The 19,620-nt window shown below is 39.9% G+C and overlaps 1 protein-coding gene across 2 annotated transcripts in view; it reads right to left on the bottom strand.

Annotated features, from left to right (window-relative positions):
- Window positions 1-19,620, bottom strand: part of IFT172 (intraflagellar transport 172) — a 3,348,311-nt gene that overhangs the window by 2,110,424 nt on the left and 1,218,267 nt on the right. For both annotated transcript variants that reach the window (XM_044075467.1, XM_044075468.1), the window contains exon 18: window positions 16,877-16,984. In XM_044075467.1, coding sequence (XP_043931402.1) covers window positions 16,877-16,984 — 108 coding nt within the window. The remainder of the gene's footprint in view (window positions 1-16,876; window positions 16,985-19,620) is intronic.

Here is a 19,620-nt window from a genome sequence, read left to right as displayed (position 1 = left end):
TTTATTTCCATCAAAAATGGCAGACCATTTTCCACTTTACCAAAATCACTCTTGTACTACCGGTAATACCGTCGAGACCTGCTTAAAAATCCCAAGGCCTTAAATGGTCAATGATTCAGGACCTAAGCATGCAGCTTCATATTATAAAGATTTGAGTCTGCATCATCTCAGAGATAATACAAAAATGGGCCTTCAGGAAAGAGGATAAAATGGAATTCGGGACAAATGTTACAGCAGCTAGAACAAGGGGACGCCAGCTCAGGCAAGGACAATAATCTGAGGACACTTCTTCTCTACCTCCAGTAGCACTCTCCAGACAACAGTAAATAAATGAAAGGGGTAGATAATCCTCAACAGAGAAGCAAAGGAAACAAATAAAAAAATATATGCAAGGCTTTGGACAGCAATATATTTGCATTTTAGACTGTGAACATGTGCACACATATTAGTGTAGTGAAGATCCAATTCACACTGTAGGGCTGGAAGTCCACCGAAAGTGTCAGTAAAATTGTTGTTAACTCCTGGCACACTACAAGACAAAAAAAAAAAAGATGTTGCTGTCATACAGTTCAACAGGAATACAGTGTCCTTCAGTAGATCCTTTAATATGGTGCCTTCTAATGTGTTAATGTAATGCATGAGATCACAGGACCTCAAGAGTCAGAAAAGTTGAAGGGGCAGTTTTTCCATAACAAAAGTCTGAATCCATGTGGGTTCAATCATGTAAATCTGCATCATTCATTCCTTATTATTGAGCTCTGCAGACAAAAACTCAAAAAAAAAAACTGTTAAGAACACTTTTTTGAAGCCACTATATTCTCAGGTCTAAGAGTGTCTTATCCCCCCCCCTCCCCCATCCATGGGAAGATGTATCGATGGTCAAAACCACTGTTGGTATAACAGAACAAAGGGCATAATGCAGAGAAACTGTACATCTCCATCAACTACTTTCAGTCTTGTAGAATTTGAGCGGGAACTCATAATTAAATGTTACAGTCAGTCCTTTTGTTGAATTAAGTTGTCTGTCAAAGCTTGCAGGGGCAACTTCATATGAAGCCTGTCAAAAAGAAACTGAATGAATGGCTATCATAATCAAACCAAAAATCTGCACAAATTTTCTACTCTTGATACAAGAAGTGCGAGTGATTGCGTGTGTGTGTTGGGGCAGGTGACAGCTGCATTTTTTTAACCAAGAAACATTTTTATTAAATTATCACATATGATATAGGCAATCTTACATCTATATAAATGAAAATAAACCATAGCGACACAACTTCAGTTGCAAACATTATACATAACAAACCATGCTGACACAACTGTAGTTGTAAACATTATACATCACTTATAATATACCCAGTCGCTGTCAGTCAAACATTACATAGCTCATTCAAATCCTGCTTTCTTTTAAAGCTCTTTCCTCCTTTGCATGTATTGATCCCACAGTTCCCATTTTTTCTATGCAATTTGCTCCTATCCCTTTCTAAAGATCCCAGTTCCAGTTGTTTTATCTCTGTTACTATCTTCGCTACTTCTAGTAAAGTTGGTTTAGACCTTCATTTACATTTTCGAGTAATTGCTTTTTTGGCAGCCACCATAATTAGACTCAGCAAGGCCTTACTATGTCTAGGCAGTTCCAGTTCTGTATCACAGCTCACAAAATCATTTCCTTAGTTACACCAATTTGCTCTCCCAGTAACTCCAACGCAGCAGTCTGCAGGGAATCTGTAAAGTCTGCCAAACCCATTATAATGCCATAAAATATTTTCCCAGTTACCTCTTTCTTCCCCATCAGACCTCTAACATTTGCTGTCTATGTGAGGAAAAATTCTTTGGAGTCTACTTGGGGTACAAAAATGCCTATGTAAACACTTCCAAGCAAAGATCTTAACTCTTCCAGACTTTGTTGCATATTTGGGAGACAAACTTATATCCTCTCACTTTTTTTTGTGAATTGCTTATCCAATCTCTCTTCTGAATCCTCTCTAACTTCCTCTGATTGATTCTTATAATTATCATGCAATATGTATATGCTCTGCCTAATTATCCATTTCTCAATGGCAATATCTGTTCTAGATTCTACTAAAAATTCTACCACTGCTGGTCTTTTGTTTAGGACCCCCCCCCTTCAATTTCTTTCCCTTTGCCTATACTCTAATATCAATCCTTAATAGGGAAGGCAATCTCTAACATGCAGTTCAAATAAATTCTTGGCATCTTCACATTCTACTACCTTTCCCCCCACTCTAGTGCGATTCTGGAGTTAATATATATAGTTGGGGGGGTGATAGCCCCCCACCTATTCTGGTTTTATATTGTCCACTTTACAATTCAGTATGTTGAAATGTAGCATTGTAATATTTCAGTAGTGTGAGTTTCAGTCAAGTGATTTTTCAGTATTTTGAAATTTCAGTCTTACGGTCTCAGTCAAATGGGATTCAGTCAAATGAAGTTTCTATCATCTGATAGGAATCCAAATAAATATATATTTGTGAATAAATATATATAAACTACCTGTGTTATTAAAACACTAAAAAAATCTAATTCTGGGAGAAGAATTTTGTGTTGTCCTCTCATATTGCTTTATTTTTTTCAATACGATACACAATTTTTGGATGACATCTGTATATTTTGGAAGGGCAATGAGGATGATTTACATGAATTCTACCAATATACTGAAACTACTACTACATTTTTTAAGGTTCACACATTTTCACTCGTATTACTTACTTAGATGTAACCATTTACAAGGACGCTGATAAAAGTACTTTTCAATCTAGGATTTCCCAGAAAGAAACATTCTCAAATTCGTATCTACACTTTTTTAGTGAACATCCATTTTATCAGGAAAAGGGTATTGTAGAGGGGCAAATGATTAGGGCTTCCAGAATGACTACTGATTCTGATATATTTACACAAGAAATTAATTTTATCAAGCAGTTATACTTGGAAAGGAATTACCCTACTGATTTAATTGACCAATTGGCCTTTACAAACAGTTGCACAGGCTCCAAAACTTTTTAATGAGAATTTACACAATACTGTCTTTGTGCACATGTTTTGTTTGGATTCGAAAGAAATTGAAAAAATTATTAATAAAGTTTGGGGTGTGTTAACATTAACACCAGAAATAAAAAAAGTTGTTCCAGACACTCCAGTGTTCGTTAGGAAGAGGGGTAGGAATTTAAAGGAGATCCTGAAGAATCAAAACTTGAAAGGCATTACAAAGATGAACAATAATAAAAAAATCTGGGTCTTTGAAGTGTGGGTTTTGTAGCCAGTGCCAATACACGATTAACTCTTGTGAGGTTTATCTTGAGGGCAGAGATGTTACTATTAAGTCTTCTGGACAATTTAATTGTAGTAGTCGGGGAGTTGTGTATTTAATAAAGTGCGTTTCTTGCACTAGTTTTTACGTTGGCAAGTCAGAAGGAGTATTAAGGAAGCATATTTATGAGCACATATATCATGTGACTCGTTGTAAAGAAAGCAACACACTTTGCAGGCATTCACTGGATGTCCAACTAGCAAATATTTCTTTTTTGTTTTGGAATAGGTACACCATAATCCAAGAGGCGGGACATGGGAAACAAAATTAGAATTTAAAGAGTTGCTATGGCAACTCAAGATGGATGCCTGAATCCTCCCCCGGCTTAAATGATAACATCTCTTCTTCTAGTGCCTTGAAAACTAGAGCAGCTAAACTATAACGGAATTTATTTAGTTGTAGTTTTACGTAGTTTATATTCTCAATTATTTTATATTGCTAACTATTTTATCTGATGTTTAAAAAAATGTAGTGTTTTAATAACACAGGTAGTATACATATATTTATTCATTTATAAATATATATATATGTTTATATTTATATACATTTATTAAAATATTTTTAGTGTCATCCAGTTTTTATAATCGAGCTTATTAAGTTTTTAGACAAAATGCTATTACAAAGTTATTTAGATATTTTAGCCTATTTTCTTTTTCATATAAATATTTTATTGCATATTTTATGTTAATGAGTTTTATGAGGGATGACTGTGACTGGTTAACAGTATAATATAAACTTGACTTTTTTTTACTCATTTTTACTCATTGTTCTGATGACGTCTGAAATGAACAGATGAACGTTCCTAACCAATTTTGTTTTTTTTATTTTCTAATAAAGTAATTCCATTATGATTTTCTCTACCAGGTGCAGTTCGCATTGTTTTTGTTTGTTTTTTTTTGTTTTACGGCAGTGGCTTTGGTGTTTATTATTTTATCTTACCAATCCTCTCCACTGCCCTACTATCCTTATCAAAATGCAAAAGGTTGGAAGAGGGCAAGAGCTTGGAAGGTTTGTCAGAAGAGACTGACACCAAAGTAGGATCAGCAGAAGGACGTTTAAATAAAAACCTGACAATCCTCAAGAACCTTAGAGAACCTATAAGGTTTCTTAGAAGCAGGAGGCTGAGAATCAGGAGACTTGGAAGTACCAGTGAAAGGACCAAACAAGGCAGACAACAAAGGAGGAACTGCCAATGGTTTAGTTGTATCCACCTGAATCAACTCATAATATCTCCTCTGAATATTAGACACCTGAGAATAATCCCATTTAAAGTATTCCAACATCATAGCAATTGTGTACCCAAAAAACAATTCCTCAAAAGGAGACTCGGGACTAAAGGACTCCTCCTCATTAGAACCATAAGTCAAAGGGGAAGGCATCTGTGAAGAATAGGACAAAGATCCCCTCATCAGACTATGAATCCTAATCCAAGGAATCCAGTTCCCCTAAGCCATTTAGAAGGAGTAGAGGTCCAAGGATGAGCATCAAACCCCCTTGAAGTGGCTTCAGGGTCATCAAGGCAGAAAACAAGCCCTGAGTAAACTCTTGGTATTCCCTTTGAGGATCCTTAGGATGGACCAAAACATGCTTCATTTTTTGTCTTTTCTTGGAAGGGACATTAGCACTATCAAATTCCAAAGGTTCTGACCCTTGGCAAGATTCAGTAAGAGAACCTGGAACCTGCTCCCTGGCCACTATCTGTGGACTCCCTCTGAGATAATCAACCGTGGTTCTCCCTTGACTTCCAGAGCAGATGCTTGCAAAGCCTCAGAGGATGTGTGAAAAGATGAATCCATGCTGGCCTCCAACAGGATCGAACAGAGGAATCTGATTTAGACACCGAACGAACTACAAAGCTATTAACTGCTTCTAGAGGGATATCTGCTGGAAGTTGGACAGCTAAAGAATCCGGTCAAGACTTCTTGGCCTTCTTCTTACCTAGCGAGACTATCTTGAAGTTAAAGGATTGCACTATGTTACCCTAGGCTAACTGTTTAAGCCACTGGTTTTCAAAATAAAGAGCCAGGATAGACAAATGGCTTCTGAGTGTCTTAGGCACAAACGCCTTACAGATACTACAAGAGCTATGGTCATGGGAAGCACCTAAACAAAAGAGACACTATTTGTGATGATTCTTATGGGGAATCTGCCTCCCACAATGACATTTTCCTTTCTTGAATGACATGAACTATAGTCTAAGCAAAATAAAATACAAGACCAAAGAAAATAAAAAATAAAAAACACAATGGGGCACTTATCTGATAGCTAACACAGCAACAAGACATTCAGACGAATGAGCAGTAATGGCTTTCAGACTGGTGGTAAAGAAGTTCTGGGCAACTGCATCTGTACATCACTTTTACACCCTATGTTCTGTGTGGGGAGCATATGAGTGAAGTACGGGGCATACAAGATCATTAGACTTTGGTATACTGGCCAAATGTTGGGCTGACCTAGATGGAAGATCCCTAACAGTAAGAATACTGCAACAGTGATATATAAGGACATCAGCAGAGACAACCATCTAGAAATTTTCTGCTTTGACACTGGTTGTCCTTTTTTATTACAGAAACAGGAGACAAACAGCTGATTCAAAGTAAACTCTGAAACCCCTTTAGGCATAAAAAGGATTTGTTGTTAAAAGACACATTGTCCTTGTGAAAAATTAGATGGTCCTGAATCACCATAAGAGCTTGTAACTCAAATATTCTTCCAGCTGATGCCAGAGCAATGAATAAGTTAAGTCAAATTAGCAGAATTAACTGCTTTCAATCAAAATTTTAAGATTCCACAAAGTCGCCTGTTTTTAGGAAGGTGAATGCGTGAAACCCCTTTCAAAAAAAGTGTGACTTGAGGAATGGCAGAAAGTGGGATCTAAGGGCAGACAAGCAGACATCACCAAAAGTTGATTCTTGACAGAAGAGTAAGAGAGGCTCAGAATAACTGACAAGAATATTCTAAAATTAGAGGCATCTGGGTCTTAAAAGGGTCCTGGTTATTAGTCTGGCAACAACTAGAACATTTTTTTTCAATTTACTCATATGATTTTCTACTAGCAGTTTGTTTAAACTCCTTTAGTGCCTGCCTCATATCCTCAGAAAAAAGGCACCTAAAAGTCCATCATCGAGCTAGACAACTAGGGAATTTTCAGGTCGGGGTGTACAAACAACCCATGTCTTGTATGAGTAAAGCCACCCTGTGAGGAAGGCTGAGGTAATTGTCCTTGGCCATTTTCAAATGAAGAGAGAAAGTAAAGTTTTGTACCTAGCATAAATGTAGATGTTCGAGTGTTCACCCTGCTGCAGTCATCACACTTGAGTTATCCTGCCATCAGGCGGTCCCGCAGTCGGCCTGAATTCCAAAGTCTTGGTCCGGCGTCGGTTGCTGTTGCTTCTTCCCTGACGTCAGTGCATCAGGGGTATATAAGAGGCATCCAACGCCATTTTCTTCAGTTTTTCTTGCCCCAGATGTCAGCTGCCCTCAAAAGGTAGGTAAAATGTATATATATATATATATATATATATATATATATATATATATATATATATACACATATATATTACACATATGGCTATATAAAAATGAAACAAAACCCTTAGGTACAAGCAAATACACCACAGAGGTAGTATAGGATAAAGTGGTAGAGATAAGTTCAGCTAGTTCAGAGGAGATGGAGGGAGGGTAACCTGGACTGCAGCAGGGTGAACACTCGAACATCTACATTTATGGGAGGTACAAAACTGTACTATGTTCATCGTGTTACCCTGCTGCAGTCATCACACTTGGGTTGAATCCCAAAGCTAAGGAGGGGAGGGGGAGTCAAACAGGGTTAGAAGAGGCTAGTAGGCCCTGCAAAACTGCAGTGGCAAAACCAGCTCTAGTCTTAGAGTAAAGAGGTAAGTGATGGTGTTTGGTGAAGGTGTGCACTGAACTCCAAGTAGCAGTTTCCAAAATATCCTTGGTTGGCACTCCCCTGAGAAAGGCTGCTGATGTAGCTGTAGCCCTGGTGGAGTGGGACCTAATGTTAGCAGGTACTGGTTTCCCATGATGTGTGTAGCAGAAATGTATGCAATGTCCTATCCATTTAGAAATTGTCTGTTTTGAGATAGCTTTTCCTTGTGATCCAAGTAGTAACATAATTGCCTGTGAATGTCTAAAGAGTGCAGGAGTCTTTCTCCTTTGTTTTGGGGATTTGGGAAGAAGGTGGGCAAGTGAATGGTTTGGTTTAGGGCCACACTGGATACCACCTTTGGCATAAAGGAAGGATTAGTTCATAGAGAAACTCTGTCTTGATGAAAAATGAGGAAATGTTCCACTGCCATTAGTGCCTGTAGCGCTGAGACTCTTCTAGCTGAGGTTATTGCTAGAAGTAGGGCAGTTTTCCATGAAAGAAATTTTAAATCAGTTGAAAAAGCTGGTTCAAAGGGTGACAGTGTAAGCTTTTCCAGGACAAAGTTGCAATCCCAAGTAGGTGTTGGAGCTCTCCTTGGTGGTCTTAAGTTATTAGCCCCTCTGAGGTACTGGCTTAGGAGTGGATGTGAAAATAAAGGAGGATCCGTGCTGTAATGAGCTGAAATTGCTGAGGCGTGGATCTTAATCTGGGTGAGCAGGTGAGGAATTTGTGGCAAAATCCATGGTGGGCCCTGGGCCATGGTCCTTAAAATTGGATACCAATGTTGGCGTGGCCAATCTGGTGCAACGAGAATCATTTGTGGCCTCTCTAATTTGACTTTCAGCAGTACCTTTGCTAGAAGAGGCAGTGCAGGGAATGCATAGACTGTTAATGTTTTCCACCTGAATGAGAGAGTGTCCACTTTCCAAGCTAGTGGATGGAAGGTCCTTGTGCAAAATTTTTGAAGTTGGTGGTTGTGGGGGCTTGCAAACAGATCTATGTCTGGGCGTCCCCATTTTTTGTGCTATCATTGCAAATACTTGTGGATCTAGTTTCCATTCGTGTGGATCCATGATGTTTCTGCTTAGGTTGTCTGCCAATGTGTTTTTCTTTCCTGGCAGGAATTGTGCTTGCAATTGAACCTGGTAAGACAGTGCAGTGTTCCACAAGGTCATTGCTTGCTGGCATAGAGCGTAGGAATGTGTGCCCCCTTACTTGTTTATGTACCACATAACTGTGGTGTTGTCTGTCCTTATTAGTAGTTGTCCCGGGTATAGAAGGTCCTTGAAAGCTGTTAGGGCATTCTGCACTGCTAGCATTTCTTTTTGATTGATATGCAGGTGTCTCTGATCTGTAGTCCATTTGCCCTGAATGCACTGTCCTGCCATGTGTGCTCCCCAGGCATAGTCCGATGCATCTGTTGTCATAGTTTGCCTGGCTGTGGGTAAGGTGAAAGGCTGACCCTTGTTGAGGTGACATGCTTGTGCCACCATAGAAACTCCTGTTGAAGGCAGGGAATGAGTGGAATCATTGTTTCTAAGCTGTGGCTGTGCTGAGTCCATACACTTTTCAGGTACCATTGTAATTTCCTCATATGCAGTTTTGCAAATGGTATTAATAGAATGCAAGACGCCATAAATCCCAAGGCCTGCAGAATTTTTCTTGCAGGGAGTTGGGTCTTTGTTGCCATTATTTTGAAATATTGAGACAGTTGTCGTTGTTTGTCTGGCGTGAGATAAGCCATCTGGGCTGTTGTATTCAAGCTGGCACCCAGGAATGTTATGTTTTGTGAGGGCACTAGTTTTGATTTCTTTTCGTTTACTGTGTACCCTAGGCAACTTAGAAGGTGTTTGACAAATGCCAGATGCTGTAAAAGAATGTCCTTGCTTTCTGCTTGAATAAGACAGTTGTCCAGGTATGGGTATATTTGAAATCCTCTTTGTCTGCAGAATGCAATTACTGGTGCCAGGCATTTTGTGAAGACCCTGGGCGCAGTAGATAAGCCAAAGGGCAGTGCAGAGAATTGATAATGTGTTGAACCTGCAATGAAGCGGAGGTATCTTCTGCAACTTTGTCTGATAGGGACATGCAGGTATGCCTCCTTGAGGTCCAAAGTGACTAGCCAAGCATTCTTGCCCAGCATGGGAAGAAGCTGCTGTAGTGTTAGCATCTTGAATTTTGGTACTTGCAGATAGGCGTTCAGAATTGAAAGATCCAGAATGGGTCTCCATGCTTTGTCCTTTCTTGGAACTAGGAAGAGTCTTGTGTAAAATCCTTGCCCCTGCTCCTGTGTAGGTACCTGTTGAATGGCTCTCATGTTCATGAGAGCTGTAATTTGTTTTTGTGCCTCTGCCCATTGATTTGGTGGCAGGTTTGGCATTCCTTTGATCCTTGGTAAGGTATGAAAGTGGAATCTGTATCCTTGAGAGACAATGTTTAGAACCCATTTGTCTTTTGTGATGATGTGCCAGTTGTCTGCAAAAAATGCTAGTTTTCCTCCCAAGGGTGTTGCCAGGAGAGATTTGCTTGGTAGTTTGAGGATAGAGTCATTGTGTCTGCCTTCTGTTAGCTTGGGGCCTGTCTTCTCCTCCTTTCTGGGTAGCAGAACCCCATTGGCGAGGTTTGTAAAGGCCCTGTGACTGACCTCTGCCCCTTGGGCGTCTGTATTTGCCCCTCTGTGATCTATCTGAAGCTGGAAAGGACCAATTTTTTGTTGGCCAATTTCTGCTGAATCGAGGGGGTTGTACCTGTAAGAAATCCTTGACCGTTTGCATAGATTTAGCCTTATCCTCCATTTTCTTTAAAACCTCTTCTGCTTTGACACCAAATAATACATCCTGTTGTAAAGGTGCATCTAATAATTTTGCTTTAACATGGTCAGGGAGGGTTTGCTCTTTTAACCAAGCATGTCTACGAATGACTGAGCCAGTAACAGCTGCTCTACAGGAAGCTTCCAGTGAATCAAATCCGCATTGTAAAGTATGCTTGACCACCTGTTCAACTGCATGCAACAGATCCTGCATTTCCTTGAACTCAGGCTGTTCTGAGTGTGTGCTCATTTTTTGTTTTAACTGAGACATCAGGAATTGTTGATATTTCAACATGTGAATCTGTCAATTTAATGCTCTCATAGCCAGAGTTGCAGAGGTGTATATTTTCTTTCCCCATCTATCTAGGGCTCTGGAATCTCTTTCAGAGGGCACAGGATTTTTAGCCATAGAAGCCTTTGCTCCCTTAGGACCCTGGGATATGGTTTCTGGGTCAGCTACAGGGCTTTTATAAAGGATTTTGTGTGAGTCAGGCACTCTGTAGTATCTGTCTGGGTTGGCTGGAGCAGGAGGTAGAGAGTCTGGATTTAAACTAGACTCCAAGTAGACATCATCCACAATATCTAAAACAGGAGGAATAGCAAGAGGTCTGTGCTGGGGTAATAGAAGGAACTCTCTGAGCCTTTTCTTAGAATCTGAGTAATCCTGGCCTTCCCAGTGGAAATGTTCCCTCATGGTATGTAATGTTTCCCCAAAGGAGTAGTCTTCAGGGGGAGATGCTGAGGGAATAGAGTCTTCAGCATCAGAATCCTCATAAGGTGGAAAAGTGTAATCCTGTTCTTCAGAAGAATCTGAGGAGAGAGAAACCTGGTCAGAGGATGCATAAGCCTCCTCTTGTATTGGTCTTTTATCAAGAGGGGGATGGGAACCCCTGATAAGGGTAATTAAATCTTCAGCCATCTTAAGCATCTGTTTCTTAGGCATGGGGCCTTGACCTGTTGACTGATGAACAGTTTTCTTAGGTTTTAAAGGAGTTTTAAGTTTAGCATAAGATTTAATGGTGAGTGTAGTCGGTCTGAAGACACCTTCTGCAACCGAAGCGGTTTCCTCTTCACCGGTGTCTAAATCTGCTCCAGTGTCGGTAGATGGCTGCGTCGGCCTAGTAGACTCCGCGTGGGAGTCAGCAGCTGTCTGGGGTTCCAGCTTTGCAGTCGTCAGGGGCTGCGTAGGCACCTCACTGAAAACCGGAGAACTGGCGACAGGCCCAGCTGAGGCCTCGGGGTCTGGCTTATTCCTAGGCTGCCTGTCCTTATCCTTGCAGTTTTTAAGAATTGCAGTCGTCGGCTGCTCCGACGGCATGATATAATTGAATTTCCTACCAAAATACTGCCGTGCGAAGTCAAAACGGTGTTTGACAGTGCGTTTATTAAACCTAGCGCAAAACCGACAATCTGTGACGTCGTGGTCTGGGCCTAGGCAAGGAATACAATAGGAATGGAAGTCCTTATGAGGTATTTTCTTCCCACAAGAAATGCAATTGTTAACTTTTTCTGACATCGGACTGAGGCAAGAAAACATTCCCCAACGGGGTACTTAGCTTTATTGAAGACTTCTGACTGAAATTCAAATCGAAAATCTCAGGTGTCGGCCGACTGGCACTTGCGAACTGCTTCTGCTTCGGGCACCGCGCGGCAAGAAAGACTGAAGAAAATGGCGTTGGATGCCTCTTATATACCCCTGATGCACTGGCGTCAGGGAAGAAGCGACAGCAACCGACGCCGGACCAAGACTTTGGAATTCGGGCCGACTGCGGGACCGCCTGAAGGCAGGATAACCCAAGTGTGATGACTGCAGCAGGGTAACACGATGAACATCCACTACTGCCTGGACCAAAAGGGAGTCACCACCAAAATCTTTGGGGAGTCCTTATGGATTTTTAGAAGAACCCTGGAAATCAGGGGAAAGGGTAGAAAAGCATATAGGCACATTCCTGTCCATGGGAATGAGAAGGTATCCATCTTCCAGGCCTGCTTGCAAGGAATCCTGGAGCAGAATTTCTCAAACTGACTGTTTTGAAAGGAGGCAAATAGATCTATTTGAGGTGTTCCTCACAGCTGGATTAATTCCTGGAAGAGCCCCCTCCCCCCCCAAGTGTTTTTTCCATTAATGTTTGTCCTGGTCCTGCTTTGCACTTTTCCAGTCCTATTTTGCTCTGACAGAATGTATTAAGCCTGGAGAGTCAAAGTGAGCAGAGATGTTACCTCCCAGGTTATCATGACAAACATGCAAAAGGGGGCAAAATCAGATGCCACCTGTTTGTTATATACCACAACACTTTGGAGCTCTCTGTGATTGGAGACCAGGCATGATTTAGAGTTTTAGAGTATTTATTACTCACCATCTCCTTGACATTTATGTTCTTTTGTCTGTACTGCTTGTTCCACAGACCTTGCACTTTCACCCTATTTGAAAAATGTCCACAAGCAAAGTCTGATGTATCTTTTGTGATGGCGTGAGAAGGACAAGGAGAATGAAGGGAAAGGGGGAGACCTGGATCATGGGCCACATGGTCTACCCACCACAGTAATTCCTTCTTACAAATCCCAGCAATGTAATCTGAAAAGATAGACAGTGTTGATGCTGTTTGCAGACTTTGCTGATGTACCACTAAATTTTCTTCAAGTAAAGTCTGACCAAGGGAATTACGACAATCATAGAGGCCATGAAACTCAGAATCCTGAGATATTACCTAGCAGATGCCAAAGACGGTCTGGAAAAGACCATGAACTTCTCAATGTATAACTTTACTTTGTCCAGAGGAAGAAATGCCTTTCTTAGAGAGGTATCCAACAGATATCCTCTGTAAACACAATTCTGTGAGAAGGAATGGGAGATAACTTCTATAAGTTCATATGGAGGTCCAGAAGAAAGGACTCCAGTCAGAAAACCTAGACATTTGGCAAAGAGACTGCGAATATAAGACAATCATGGAAATATGTGAATGTCCTCAAGTCTGCAGTAAGCAATTACTGAAGCCATTCTGTTAATATGGTTGGTAAAGCACATGGGCCAAAGAGTGAAACACAGAACTGATAATGTAAGACAGATACAGAAAATGTAAAAAAAAAAAAAAAAAAAAAAAAAAGTCGGAATTCCCTGCAAATTGGTATGTGATGATTACCAAAAAAATGAATAGGTTGGATTAGAGGTAGCAGAGTTTGGAGGGATAACATCTTGAACATTTGAGATACCCTGCTTCTTTTAAAGGTGAGGAGGGAAGAAAGGATCTCTGCCTACCTTCGTATGTCAGGTGATGGGTGAAACTTGCTAAATAGTAGCCAATGGAAGTAAAACAGAGATCAGCACTTAACTCATTGCTAGTGAAGCAGCTCACAATAGGGCAGCCTATGACTGAGGGATTGATGCTGGAAAAGCAAGCTATCACAAAGGCGCAGAACATTTAATTACTAAAGAAGGTAGCATAACTGAGGCACTCACATTAGTTGATGAGTAGCTGCTGACAGTCTGGAAAGGGACAAATGGGAGTGAAGATAAGATGCACTACCACTACAAGGAAGGTGGCTAAAAAATGGACTGGAGGGGTAAGGATCACTTGCTGTATGGCACAGTCCACCATCAGCTGCTAATAGGCCAGCAACAGTCTGTGATTGCTTCAGTCTTAGCAGATATGGTGAATGAAAGTTCATTCTACTACCAGTAGATAGAACGCTTCCAACCTTTTTAATCATCACTTAATAAATCCTTAAAGTTGGAAACTACAGTGAATGATGCCAGATGTCACACTGAACACACTTCCCACTAATATCCACTGATGCTGCCTTGGGTTTCTTGGACATTTTATTTTCAGTTCAGAATGCTTACCAATATGGTAAGAATCTTTAGGTTTACGTTCATAGGTAAGTACTAGGCTATCAGCCCGAGGGCATCTATAAGCCTAGCCAGAATGTGTTGGCTTTCGCCACCCCCTTAGATTAGTTCCCTGTGCCTCTGTCCAGCAGAGCCACTGCAGTGATCTCTGGGGTAAATTTTCTGTTTCCCATCCACTCGGCAAGGTTTCTCTTGAAGAGTGTTAGTGAGGGGCTCTGCCTAATGTAGATTGGAATCCTGTTCCAAAGCATGGGGAGTCTCTGGGAGAGGAATATTTCCCTCCAGCACGATCTATTTATCGTTGTGGTGAGGTTTAGATCCCTAGAGCGTGTGGCTCTTGGGGATTTGTTTTTTTTTTAGGTGGAGAATGTCCATCAATTCTGGGTTGGACATGGCCTTGTATGTCAGGCAGAGATCACCTCTGAGTAAGCGGTATGCAACAGAGTACAGCTAGAGTTTCTTCAGTCGGGCTGCATATGGCATCTGTTTGAGGCCAGTAATCCTCTTGCTGAGGTACTTCTGTGGTCTTTCCAGCTGTTGCAGGTGTCTTGCAAGGTACATCCCAAACGGGGCATTGTACTCTATATGATGGGTCTGATGAGTAGAGGGGCACAATGACCTCTTTTGATCTGGATGCAAACCCTTTTGTGATTAGGTGGGCCACATAGAAGGATTTTCTATCCACCTTGGCAATATGATTATCAAAGAAGAGATTACTATCTACTTGGGTCCCCAGATCCCTTATTACTTTTTCTGTATTTAGGGGACTACCACGTATGGGGTAGTTCGTGGGTACTTTGTTTTTTCCAAAGGGGATGACTATGCACTTTTTGGCATTTAGCTTGAGGCCATGATTTTGACACCAGGTATCCGTCTCAATGAGACCCTTCTGGAGGATGTCTGTATCAGCCGGAGAGTCAATTATGGCCCCCAGTTTGCAGTCATCTGAGAACTTGGTCAGCCACAGTCCTCCTGTGCTTGCCTGTACCTCTGAGCAATATATGCCGAACAGGAGGGGTCCCAGGACTGAGCCCTGGGGGACACCACTTGTAACCAGTTTAGAGTCAGACCTAGAGCCTGCAACTCTCACCGTGTGGGTTCCATCTATGAGCCAACTGGCAACCCATCTCATGATGTAGGGGTTTATGTTCAGGCTGGTGAGCTTGTCTACAATACTAGAATGAGGAATGGTGTTGAAAGCCTTTGCGAGGTCTAGATAGGCTGTGCAGACCTCCTTTCCCTTGTCTAAAGCCTTGGTAACTGTCTCAAAGAAGTCCACCAGGTATAGGAGGCATGATCTGCCCTTAACAAAGCCAAACAGGGTAGAATCCAATGTTTGGAGGCTCCCAATTCTCTCTGTTAATGAGTTCCATGATGATGCTCTCCATAGCCTTGCAGATCAGGCTAGTCAGGCTTATATTTTGGATGCCATGCACACAAAAGAAGTCTCACTGACATCTAGTACTATCAATCTGGCTTTCCTTTTCACTGACATATTAAAACATTATCATCCAGTCAGTGAACGGAAGAATTTTCAGGTTAGGATATAATAAATGACCCCTCCTTCTCTTCTTGCAAATACATCTGACAGGCCTACAACTGCTGGCTTTGTTTATGTCAAAGTAATGCTTATATCTAACAATTTCCTGTTTTGCCCAAGACAGCAGACAATCAAACTGCCCATTAGAAATGGGAATATGCTACCCAAATGGGTGCTGTGTCTGTTTTACTGGCAAATCCACAACAAAAACCAAACAGAAAGAAAAAGATCAAAAAGAAGCATGAGCATATAAACAGGCATAAAGTCAGTCCTGCTCTCAGCAGGAAAGAACTGCAAAAAAGAAAACAGACTGCTTACTTACAGTTTTACACAAGGCAATTTTATTTTGTTTAAATTTTGTTTACAGGGCAAAGTAGGATCAATTTTAGGCACAGCTCAGGTGAGAGATATAACAGCAAGTAATATATTTGTTAGAGCACAAACTGATGTGCAATATGGTCAAAGCAGTAGAATTAATCCCCCCCCCCCAAAAAAGGAAAAGTGTGGGAAGGAGATTTAGTTTGAGAAAAGAGACTTCAGTACAGGTACCAAGATCCAAGGTGACTATCCATGAACAGAAATAGTGATTAGAAAAGAAATACTAGTATGACACTAAAAGAATGCAGTTTTAATGGACTACAGACTAAAAAACATGATTAACAAACCCTAGCTGTTCCTATAGCAAACCAGGATTAAGTCAAAAAGTAAATAATCTGCTGACAGAGCAACTCAGAGTATGACCTCCATAAATTTGACAAGCCTTTCAAGACCAGCTGTTGAGAAAGATAAGAAATACTTTTAACACTAACAAAGATAAATAAAAGTTAAAGTAAATAAACACTTATATTTTCTTGCCTCGATTAAAAATAAATGGAAATTGAAAGGAATTATGCTATCATACAGGCTTGAAATTCAGCACCAACCTGAAAGAAATGCCCAATACAAAGTCAGCATAGTGGTATAAAGAATTGAACATCTCACAAAATAGAGACAAATACTTGGGAAATGCAGGGTGTGCCTATTCACTGGACACTAGACAAACAGCAAAGTGTCAGGTATTGTTTTCTGTGTCTACCTGGCTATCATGTTACCTTTAAAGTACAGAAAGTACTGCTCTCTATTGTCTGTCCATTAGCCTTTGTGCCATACTGTTGCAATGAAACATGAAGTGGCTGGAAACAAATGTCTTTACTGAGCATTTCACAGTGACAGGAAGAAGTGACAGTGACTGTGATTTACAGTGAACATATTTGGTCTTGATCTGGTACTACAACGCCTATTTAGACTTGTTAATATAGATCAGTGGTGGTGCTGTTACTTTCTAGAAAGATCACTGTACTTCAGTATCGTACAACCAGTAACATCAGTGCAACATGTTAATCACAGAAATTAAAAAGCAACTGCAAAGCAGATTAACTACAGCTGGTAACATAATCAGCACAGATTTAAAACATACTGCCTACCTTTCGGCCACATGCAGCTGTCTGGCCTCTAGAGACAGTTTGCTTAGTGTTTTCCACATGGCTTCACTTTCAGCAGACAATTCCAGTGTTTCCAAAAAAGCAACAGCCCTGCAAAAGTACAAAGACTCATGTTCAGAACCCAGAAAGGCCAATGCTTAAGTACTTGCCTCAAAAACATAATTCTTCTCATACACCAAAAACAAACAAACAAAAAAAACAAAATAAATAAATAGAGCTGCAATGATACAAAGTGAAAACATCTGCAGAACAAGTACTAATGGAACGTTTAGGCAGATGAGACAGCAAATATAATGGAAATATACTTGCTGAACTTCCTGTATGATACTAAAATGCAGTGCAAATGGATCTGTGCCTAAAGTGTGTGTAGGGGCATAGGGGCAACAATTCATGATAAAGAAGATGCTACCTTAATCGGTCAACAGATGAAACGTAACCACATAGCTCAAGAAATTTAAAGCACAACCTTTTTATTAGTCCCATAAATGAACAAACGGCAAATGCCAAGAATGACACAATGAAGCAACTAATATGGGAATTCTTCCAGTTGCTGCACAAAAGGCTCTTAGATGTAGTACTATTAGAAGCTGAAAACAAACTAGACCTAATTTGAATCATTAAATGAAGTCTAACATAATGTTCTGGTTGACCTCAAGAAAAAAATACATAAATAAATAAAATTAGGATAAGTGTATGTAGCTTCATGTGCTATATCCTTCCTGTGATCTCTCCAACTATCTTTCTCTGTTTGCCATTCCTTGCTGAACCCACTGTCATGCTACCTGGTTATAACCTCATCCATACACAGATTGTGGATCTGAAAGAAGTGAAACACCCCTCTCAGTCCATCAGTACAAAAATGAAACCAAACCAAGGTCTGGGGACACTTTACACTGCGGATGTGATGTCATCCTAGAATCAGTCAGTGTCAATTTAACACCAACCTCTGATCTCCCTCCCTCACAAGGATGGAAGGAAGCCCATCAGATGCACATTAACAAGGATGGCTAATGTCTTGCATGGATTTTTTGTACCTAAATAGCAAAGGACAATACAGTGGACCAGCCACTTTGATAAGGTTTGTTTGTTGAAAGTCAGACTTTATTCCCCTTTGCAGAAGGAAGCAAAAAAGTTTGTCTGATTTCCTGAAAGAATACATTTTCCTAGTAAGCTACTGGTTGCCTGCAAGCATCAAATATGTGTAGAAGATGCCCTCCTTCATGTTTATAATTTGGACAAAAGACTGGGAACTGACTACAACAGCTGATGTTTATAGCAGTGAAACCTATGGAAATTACTTTGGTGACACCCTTTAGATATGAAAAACTGTACAAAAGTAACATGCACATTAGAGTCTGTAACTTATAAATTGTTCTTTCAGAGGTTGTAGCGACTAGAAAGTGAGTTTTCAAGCAAAAGTATTTAATGTAGTGTGAACCAAGTGGTTCAGATGGAAGTAGAGATAAGTTTTTAGAAATAAAATTCAAATCCCAGAAACAGCTATGTACATTCTTGAAGTTTTTAAATTTACAACACCTTCCAGAAAGGTCTTGATATATCTGATACTGTCTGCAAACAAAAAGTGTACATTGATGGAGGGATATGGTAGGTTTGGCCCAGAGAGATGACCGAGCTAATCAAAGATCCTAGAAATTGGACCAACAAATGTCTCTGGAACTACTGCTACAATGTAAATAATTATTTACAACAGTATCTTTCCTATACAACCCACTATGACATTTCAGAGCAGCTATCTGTAAAGTAATTTTCAAGTAAAAAAACACCTCAGGACCCATATCTCTTGTATTAAATCTCAAAATTAGCACTAATATACAGTCCTTCTGTAAAATTGTCTATCATAAACAAATTGCTTGTCCATACATAAAAAGGAGATGATTTTACATAATGAATGTTAATACAAAAAAAAATCAGACTGCTGTTTATATAACACTAAACTAGTAAAAGCTGGTGTAGCTGTCATGTCCATTGCCACTCCCTATACTTGATACTAATAAATAATGTTTATTAAAACAAAACAAACAAACAAAAAAACAATATATATATATATATATATATATATATATATATATATATATATATATATAAATTCAGGAAAGTACACAATGTATTAATCTTGATGTTTTAAAATCAGAGCTGGGACTCAAATTATCTCATACATTCCATGAATATGATTGTGATATTGAGGTATAAAGTAATTCAATTTCAACTATACACAGCTTTGTATAATTTTCTACTAAAAACAAATTTTCAAAGCCTCTAAATAAATAGAAATATATTCTTAGAACCACTGCTAGTAACAATAGGTCTAAAAGGAGAGTTTTCTTTTTTATGTGTATTTTTTGGTATACCAAACCTATGTTACGTAGCACTTCAACAACTGTATAAATCTAAGTTAATATAACCTTCATGTAACAAATCTAAAAGAAAGTCAGTGTTTTTTGAAAGCAGTAAAAGGAAATGAGACTGTTATTATGGACTGTACTGATTACTACACACTTATGACTGGGTTATTAGCTAATGATGGTGATTATATTCTAGTGAATGTATATGTTATTTTAAAAGTTATTTAAAAACTGACATCCTTTCAGATAACACAAAGGGCTATGTCTGCTCTGACCCATGCTTGTGGATAGTGAGGAGACTAAGGCTCCTGGTGTACCATCACACTGCTGCAGAAGAATATTTTTTCTTTCTGTTTATACCCT

This window comes from Protopterus annectens, chromosome 6.part1 (assembly GCF_019279795.1).
Source record: "Protopterus annectens isolate FY-2018-M chromosome 6.part1, PAN1.0, whole genome shotgun sequence".
Classification (NCBI taxonomy): Eukaryota; Metazoa; Chordata; order Ceratodontiformes; family Protopteridae; genus Protopterus; species Protopterus annectens.
The sequence above is the reverse complement of the archived record's forward strand: the minus strand, read 5'-3'. Positions and strand labels throughout refer to the sequence as shown.